An 8,868-nucleotide genomic window follows, 5' to 3' on the forward strand; every position below is an offset into this window, starting at 1 on the left:
TGTTACTCTTCCGCTTGAATCTTTATGCGCATACATCCAACTCCGAAGCTCATAGATATTTCTAGGCATTTTTTTTTTACTCTTTCTCGTTTTTTTTTGTGCATCTTAAGAACGAGGGAGAATATCATATTTATAAGGAAATTTCGATTTTGGTAGGTAACAATGTTACAACGAATTTACGTTTGATAATAACTTAACCACCAATGTGCACCTGCGTTACTCGTAAATTGGTCGTTAATCAGATGGTAGATTTTCGATGTTACTTAATCGCATATTTACGACTACTTTACGACTACTTGAAAGTGTAGTCGTAAACACGAAGTTAATTTACGACCAATTTTCGACGAGAACTATTAGTAGCAAACTTACGTCTAAGTTACGACGAACTTTCAGGTAGTCGTAACTTAGTCGTAAACGGGAAGGTAATTTACGACTACACATTTGTAGTCGTTTATCGTAGTCATTACTCTCACGTTTTCTTGTAGTGAAACAGTCTAAATTTATAGGCTTCAACCGAGTAATTCAATTTTGTGGAGTCAGAGATTTTGAACTTTTAATTCATGGAGAGATAGGTGTTAAGCTAAAGTTCATGGGAAAATAGGTTACAAACTCTTAATTTGGAGACATCTGGAATGAGGCCATAGTTTGGGAGACATATGGTGCTATACAATATTTCTTGTGGGGAAATAGCTTGCCGTCCCATCTTGTTGTTATGAACTTAATTTTGATGATATTTGGTGCTTATGGTCCTTTTTTGATTAACCTAGAGTATTTCAGACCTATGGAAAGGTCCAAATTAAATCTTAAGAAGAGATGAAGTCTACATATAAACTCTTTTTATGGATATTCAAATAGGTTATAAGCAATAGGTATATATCTGCGTATTCACTTGTGGAACTAATAATTTAGCACCAGAGAAAGAACCATTCCATGGTCTGGACCAACAGTGTGATTCCTCTACTAGTGGAAACTATCGGACCACAACAATATATGATGCATATTTATGCATACTTATGGGTCATACTAATCTTTTTTATTTATATAGATCAATTTTTTCTACTTACTCAAATGAAATTTAAAGTAAAATTTTATTTTATATGACCACCCAGATTTACAGTGGTAGAATTGTTTCGAATCCAAACCGCTTAGCTTTTCAAAATTCGCCAAACGTTATACCATTCCCATATGGGTGATATGTACGTATCTATAATATTATTTTCTATAATATGTTTAGAAGAAGAAACTGATAGAATAAATAAAATGTAAGCTTATATGGTTTAAAAGTCGTAGAGCGTGTTCTCCAAGTTTGATAGAGAGCCTAAAATACTATAATATTTTTGGAATCGAAAGAGAGCTTTATAATGCTTTACACTAGAAATTAAAATAAGGCTAACAAATGTTTAGAGCTTCGATTACCACGATCTCCAGAGACATATAATTTCTTCTGTTTCATTTCTTGAATTTTTTGGATGGTTTAAATGATTTTCCACCTCTAGTTTTTGTCTTTTCTGTTTGAGGTTCACTTTCTTGATCGTTTTTATTGATGAAGGGTACATGGATCAGTTAAAGCATCATTTTCGAGCTGATTGTTTCGATGTTGACCATGTAGGATGAATTTTTCTCCATAATCTATTCATAACTTGGAGCAAGAAAATTTCCTGCTAATGGTTAGAAAGTAGACATAGAATATGAAAATGACACCTTTTAAATTAATAGGTGATCTTTTTTCTTGTTGATTTACTGCGTCTCTTCTAGAACTAGCCCAACTTCTTTTGGACATTCCTCATTTCCTCGTAAGTACTACTTAAAGAAAGTAGTAGCAGATGCATGGCCGGTACAAAGTATATATGGGCCCATGAACAATTTTTTTTCACATGTACCTATGGACATCTTATATTTTTTGGGCCTTTATCCCTAATTATTTTGAAAAAAATTTGGACTCCTCTTTTAACATTATTTTTGTTAAAAAAATTGAGCTCATACCCTTTTGCCCCATGCTCTAAGCCGGCCCTGAGCAGATGTAGACCATTTTAGAGGCGAAATAGGCTTTGGAGATGATATAAAAGACATTTTCTTAGGTTGATCTATAATTATAAGGGTGAGATGTAATATTCTCTATTAAGTATAGGTACATTCAAACTTTTTTTTTGTAACTTATCCACATTCAAACTTTCATCTTAAGCTTGTGTATATTTACTCGTGGTAATATTTGAGACATTGGGTGGGAAAAGCCATCTTTTCTTTTTTATGTCACAAATTTCCGCATATCGCATATGTGGAGGGATATCCATATGTATTCAACTTCAACTAAGTAAATATTTTATTTGCTTTTCGTCATATGCAATTAACCTTGAAAAGGTTTTATCTAACTCCATTTTAATCTAATTACAAAAACAAAAAAAAAAAAAAACTCCATTTTAACAAAAAATTGTTTTCCCCATTTGCATGTAGTTTGCGAGTTAAAATTGGTTTCCAAGACCTGAAGCAATGTGACTATTACTAAGCAGTGATAACATCTATCTGGAATATTTTGAAGTTGATGTTCAAATCTCTTGGCTTAGGAGACTTGTAACAGGAAACCAAAGTGCCACAAACAATCATGTCATATACCTCTATCAATAAAAAACACTTCACATACAAATGAAAAATATCACAGAAGGAAATAGTTCAGAAAACCGAAGTTAATACTTAATAGTTACAACAACATTTCACCATAAAATACGTATACGTAATAGGTATATGTATGGTAGAATACAATTATACAGACACATCGTTGTATTATCTGGATCCAAATACACTATCAAAACCAACCAAGAAACAAATTTAATATGAAGAATTTAAAAAGAAAAGAAAACAACTTTTACATACGGCGATGTTTACTGTAAGCAGAGGGAAAGAGACAGAGAAAGAGCGCGTGAACCTGGACCTCTTGACACTTGTGACAACTCGAAGAGAGAGAGAGAGAGAGGAGGAGGAGGAGAGAGAATGGTTCTTCCAGTTAAGTAGCTTCAGAGGATAAGATCTCAAGCTCTGCCCACCAAAGAGGAGAGAGTCTCGGTGTAGCTTGTTCTGGAGAAATGTTGATTACTTCTTTCAGTTGCTCAATCACATCTTTCATTGTTGGTCGTTGACTCTGGTCGGTTCTCAGACAATGCCGTGCTACGTCACATATAACTTCAAGGTCCTCTTCTTTAAACGTTGTTAATGTAGGATCTATCATATCTTTCAACTTATCACTCTCCAGATACTTTGATGCCTATTAAAGAAACCATAAAAGTGTTACATTAGTGATGTCAATTTCAAAAGAAAATAGATCCTTTTTTTGTTATATTTGAGTTGAAGTACCCATTTTGTAATTGATCCTTCCTCATCTGAATCTGGGGGTTTTCCAGAGATTATCTCAAGCATTAATACTCCAAAGTTAAAGACATTAGTCTCTGGTTCAGCTGGTAACGGCAATAAAGATTTGTCTAAATCACCACTTGTCGGCTTTCTCGATTTAAGTCCAGTTTGTGAGCCGAAAGGAACCTCTCCGACCTGAAAACAGAATAAATTATTTAGTGGTTTATTACGCAAGCAATTAAGAACCATTGAAACAGTTTCTTGTTAAGCAAGGAAACAAGAACCTTTGCTGCATAATCATCGGTTAAGTAGATTGCTGATGAAGCAAGTTTAGAGAGTGACATTGGCGGATTAAGCTCGTGCATATGTTGCAGACAATAAGCAGTTCCCATAATTATCCTCATCCTCGCGCTCCAATCAAGATGCTCCATCTCCTTATCTGAACAAGACAAGATGAGCATGGTTTGATGATAATAATAATAACTAATAAGCAACCAATATCACAAGATGAAGGCCTTTTTAGATGTTTACCATGCAAATGTTCGAAAAGAGTTCCATTTGGGGCATATTCGAAAACCATCATTCTATTAAATGGTTCATCTTCTTCACAGTAACCAATTAGATTTATAAAGTTCTTATGGTTGACTCTTGACATTGTATCAATCTGCAAAGTTGAGCTCTCCCAATATCAATCAAGATTCTTCGAAAAAGGCGAAAATGTATGATTCTTAGAGTGTTACCTTTCTACGGTAAGTCATTTCCATGGCTCTTGACCAGTCTCTCCTTTCCAAAATCGCGGTTGACGCAACCCCAATCTCAACACCACTTGATAAAGTTCCTTTATAGACAGTGTAACCATCATATGTTTCAATGATGTTACTGAAATCTTCACAAGCTGTTTCTAATTCAGACCGGTTTAGCTTTGGTACACCTGGAAAACATTTCTCACATTATGTCAAACCTAAAACAGAACCAAAATAAAAAAAAGTTTTAAAACCATTTTCTTACCAGTTACAAAAGCTTTCTGCAACTGTCCACTTAAACCAGTCTTCCATGGACCTATAGTCTTTACTGCTCTTTTCCGGAAGAAGAATATAACAGCTATTACTATCAACACCGCTACAAAAGCAGCAACGCCGATAAGAACATATAACCAAACATCCTTAGACCCTTTTGTTTCTTCTTCTTCAAATTGCCTCGGGGGATCAGAGCTTGTGTTGTTGTTGTTGTTCTCATCTGTTGGAGGAAGAGAAGGAGGGATCAATGGAGGTATTCTCTTCTTTGCAGTAGCCAACGCAGGAAAAGACCCGCTGCTTCGAGGAAACACGGTGGTTATGATCTGAGGAGAAGGACTAGGAGCATCAGGCGCAGGCATAGCTGCTAAGTTACTTGTTCCCTCTAGTAACTCACGCCTTCTGAAGATACTAGATCCATTCTCTATGGAACCTGCCAACAAGAGAAAAATAAAATTAAAGATGGAGTTACATTTAGCGTGAGTTCATTAAAAAAAATACATTTAGCGTATGTGTTTCAAAAGCAGAAGTTTGGGTTGTTTTTCTTTTGCTTACTTGGGATGTAAGTCACGACTTTATTCTTCCCGTGAGGCTCACTTAGCAGCCTGAACAGACATAGACATAGAAAATCAGTAAGGAAACAATAATACAAAAATCAAACAAAAATGATTTGAGTTATTGAATTTATATTTTGAAAAAGGAAAATGCTTTCATGTACTGTCTTGTAGTTGCTTTAATCCGCAATACAAATGCTTTTGCTTTGTTTAGTCTTAACAGTCTTCTCCTTGAAACACTGTCAAATGGATATAGTTTTTATTAAAACATTGTGTAAGAGTCCTCCAACTGAACATCTATAATGCAGAAAGTTCATTTTACCAGTATCCAAGTTTTCTATTTACACAGTCGAAGACAGCATTGGAAGCAGAAGACAGCTCTCGATGCTTGTTCAAGTTGACTTTATATAGCGATTGAAGTCTAAGGAACTTTATCTTCATATAACCAGCAAATTTGTTACCAGAAAGCAACCTGAACCCACCAAAGAAACAAAAAACAGAACGTTAGTCTCTTGTCCATACATTGATTTGGTTTTATTCAAAAAAAAAAGCGTCACAAGCCTTTTGACTTACAAGTTCTCTGGTGACAACATCTTGTTTAGCTCAGGTGGAACTGCTCCGTTTAACTTATTATCTCGTAAATCCAACAATTTCAATCTCGGGAACGTGACAAATTCATTTGGAATATCACCAAAGAGATTGTTCTTGTTTAGTATGCTACATAAAAGAATTGGTTTTGAGTTCTTGTTTTTTTCTTCAAGAATCAGAGCAAGAAGATAGGTTTCAAACAGCCCTTACAGAGATGTTAGTTCACTCAATTGACTTAGCTCAGGTGCTAAAGTTCCTCCCAAAGAACATCCACTAAGATTCCTACAGAACCAAACCAAAAATATTCATCATAAACTGCGGCAAGAATTTCAAAGACGTAATATTAAAAAAAAAAACAGGAACTTACAGCATCTGGATTTTATTGTCGACACACGTTACACCAAACCAAGAACACAGATGATCATCAGAAATATTCCAATTCGCAAGAGTTCCATGAGGATCAGAATCAACTCTTTCCCGGAATTTCAACAACAGAAATCCTATAACATTCAAGAACATTTCAATCAAAAACATTCCAAAGAAGACAAGATTGAGAAAAGGCTGTTGATATGTTTTACCTTCGGAGTTGAGGGATAATGAGGAACGAGATTGAAGGGTAATGACCAAGAACATAAAGCAAGAGTATTGAAATCCAGTATGATTCCATCGACAACCCATTTCAGGTAGTGCTATACAAAATCTCCAGATTTTTTTTCTAATAAACAAATACAGAAATAAAATAAAAAAAATTGCAAACTTTACAGAATCCTCAGCAAGAAGAGAAGGACGAGGTTGATGATTGAATAATAATAAGGGTCTCTCATTGTTTGCAAAATTTATTGCACAACACCCTAATCATCAAAAAATGAATTTTCAAGAGTCAACAACTCGTGAAATTCTCTTCTTCTTGTTAATCTTTTAATACCTAAAAGCCAACATGAAACAAACACAAAAGAAATATCAAAAATTTGAACAAAAAGTATTAAAACAATTAAAAAAGGAATACGAATAACCCCTTGAAGAAGCAACGTGAAGAAAATATGAACCCACAAAAAATTCCAAAAAGAAAGAAAAAAAAAATCATTCTCCCTCATAAATGAAGAACTTTTGGATACAATGTATAAACAAATCAAACATGTAATCAGAAGAAAACAAATTTACCTTACAGAAAAAACTTCTTCTTAACAAAAAAATCGGGAATCGTTTACCAAAAAGAAGGGAATCAACAACTAAAATATATCCCAGGAAGCGAAAATGACTTATAAAGAGAATTTTAATGAATATTGAGTTATATTTTCTGATTTCTTGTTGAACTTGCCCTTGTTTTTGCAGGATGTTGATGATGATGATCTCAGAGTTTTCTCTCTTCGACCATCTTTGGTCTCTCCAGGGCCAAAGGGTGGTGGGTTCTCTCTCCTTCCTCTCCTTTTTCTTTGTTTACTTCTCTCTTTCTGCGAATCCCTTTTTTCTATTTTTTTAATTCTTTCTAACAATTTTCCCCCACAAAACTCTCTCTATTTTTTTATCCTCTCGAAACTCCCAATTCGATGAGTAAGTCTCTATTAACTTGCTTTAAGTTTTCCATAATTATAGAAATGTGTATACACATACATGTAACTATTAAAGAATTCCACATTTTTACTATATTTTTATAATTTTCATTAAATAAAAATAAACAAGAAATCAAGAAATCATTCATTTTGCGGTAATTCCTTCCAGTGTCCCCGAACATATATATGCACGGCGGGAAAGATTAGCAGAAATATAGGTCCCACTATTTCAGTATTTTTATGTGTTAAAATGCGCCCGTTTTGCCGAGAACTTGTCCAATTAAACATTGATCATAGATTCATAAGATTGTTTAACCAAAACAAAGATTTATAAGATTATTATGGTGAACAAATTGTGTCGGTCTGTCTACGCTATAAAACGTATTTCCCTGCAATGGTTGAAGAAAAGAAATCGGCTCTTAATTTGTGAAATTGAGTTGGCCCAATTGAAAAGCTTTGTAAATATTAGAGTTTTATGTTTTAAAAAAAAAACTAAAATTAGAGTTTTATGTTCCAAATTAGAATTTGTCATAAAGCTGCTATATGTAGATAAAATTCACAAAATAACTTGTACTATGGTAAACTAATGAAAATGAATAATGTCGCCATAAAAAGTTAGTAAAATCGCAACAAAAAAAGTTGAAGACAGATATATCGCATTTATTAAAGGGCAAATCTCCAAAATAGCGCACAATGTAACTGTCTATTCAATGCCGGTCCGGACTATGGTGGCACCTAAAGCAGACCTCAAAAATTTTGCCCCTTATGTATAACTAGATTTGGACCCGCACGACCGTGCGGATTTTATTATAAAGTTTAAATTTATAAGAAAAATGTTCTTAATTTTATTTAAATATTTTTTTATTATATATGTTTTTTAAAAAATATTAGTAGAACCTATTTTTGTAATAATATATTTTAATTTTTTATTTCTATTTAAATATATAATTTTCTTATATAGTTAATAAATCCGGTATGCTAAATATTTGACTGAAAAAATTGGTAAAAGGTGTAGAAAAATCAGATTTAGTTTTGAAAAATAAAAGGGAATATGTATAATTAAATTTTTTGATAAATGTGGCATATTTTTGTGATAACAAAATTTGTGAACTGGGCTGGTATTCGTAAAATATTTTAACATATTATATTATCTAACATGTTAGCAATATTTATAACAAAGATTTGATGCTAGATCATTATTATGATCTCTAATTGTTATTCATATAAATTATGATAAATATAAAATCAAAGTAAAGATCTTTTGTTACTCACTACTACGGTTACAAAATCTATAGTATAGCAAGTATGTAGGGATGGAATAGTTATATTTCATATGTATCTTATTTTAAAATTTGAATCCATTAAATAAAAGAAATCAATATATATAGCAGTAGCACCGATTTTATCATGTTGCTCCAGCTATGGGTTTAATAATGGCAGATTTTAAAATCTTTAAGGTGATTCATTGAGAATGGTTTTGTATGTATTTATTAGGTGATTCAATATTGCTGTTATAATAACTTTTTCAAGATGATAAACTATGGATCATTAGAGAGCTCGACAATGTTACAAATTTCATATATGTTACAAAGTCTTGGTATCGTTAGGAGTTCACTCATGATGACAGATTTTTGATTTCTTTAATGTGCTACTTGTATCGTTTAATTTGTATGTAGTATATATTAGGAGATTGTTACTGACGTCAATCTGTTACACGAAACGAACCGGTTTATAGGATAGAGTTGTTATGAGGTAAAAACTGATATATTATTGATTCACTAATAATTGATAAATGTTATTAAGATAAAAATGAAATATAAT

At 32.9% G+C, this 8,868-nt stretch overlaps 1 protein-coding gene and 1 pseudogene across 2 annotated transcripts; both read right to left on the reverse strand.

Annotated features, from left to right (window-relative positions):
- Window positions 1-8,868, reverse strand: part of LOC106327431 — a 67,995-nt pseudogene that overhangs the window by 6,042 nt on the left and 53,085 nt on the right.
- Window positions 2,649-6,952, reverse strand: LOC106327430 (probable LRR receptor-like serine/threonine-protein kinase At5g45840). Of its 2 annotated transcripts, XM_013765581.1 has the most exons (14): window positions 6,659-6,952; window positions 6,076-6,422; window positions 5,865-5,997; window positions 5,708-5,779; window positions 5,483-5,626; window positions 5,232-5,381; window positions 5,068-5,148; window positions 4,911-4,960; window positions 4,351-4,788; window positions 4,083-4,273; window positions 3,874-4,006; window positions 3,627-3,781; window positions 3,346-3,537; window positions 2,999-3,256 (listed from the first exon to the last, which is right to left on the reverse strand). In XM_013765581.1, exons 2-14 carry the CDS (start codon window positions 6,173-6,175, stop codon window positions 2,999-3,001), a joined length of 2,097 nt encoding a protein of 698 aa, XP_013621035.1. In that variant the 5' UTR covers window positions 6,176-6,422; window positions 6,659-6,952. The 2 variants fall into 2 exon arrangements, with proteins under 2 accessions (XP_013621037.1, XP_013621035.1); XM_013765583.1 differs by lacking the exon at window positions 6,659-6,952 and having other exon boundaries at window positions 2,649-3,256; window positions 6,076-6,175.

Source organism: Brassica oleracea, chromosome C2, assembly GCF_000695525.1.
Source record: "Brassica oleracea var. oleracea cultivar TO1000 chromosome C2, BOL, whole genome shotgun sequence".
NCBI classification, from domain to species: Eukaryota; Viridiplantae; Streptophyta; class Magnoliopsida; order Brassicales; family Brassicaceae; genus Brassica; species Brassica oleracea.

Excerpts from the sequence above, each read along its gene's own strand:
- LOC106327430 (XM_013765583.1), bottom strand. The coding sequence starts at position 6,175 with ATGGGTTGTCGATGGAATCATACTGGATTTCAATACTCTTGCTTTATG. Across the intron at positions 5,780-5,864 it reads GACAATAAAATCCAGATGCT|GAATCTTAGTGGATGTTCTT; the intron begins GTAAGTTCCTGT and ends TTGGTTCTGTAG. Across the intron at positions 4,274-4,350 it reads GCAGAAAGCTTTTGTAACTG|GTGTACCAAAGCTAAACCGG; the intron begins GTAAGAAAATGG and ends AATGTTTTCCAG.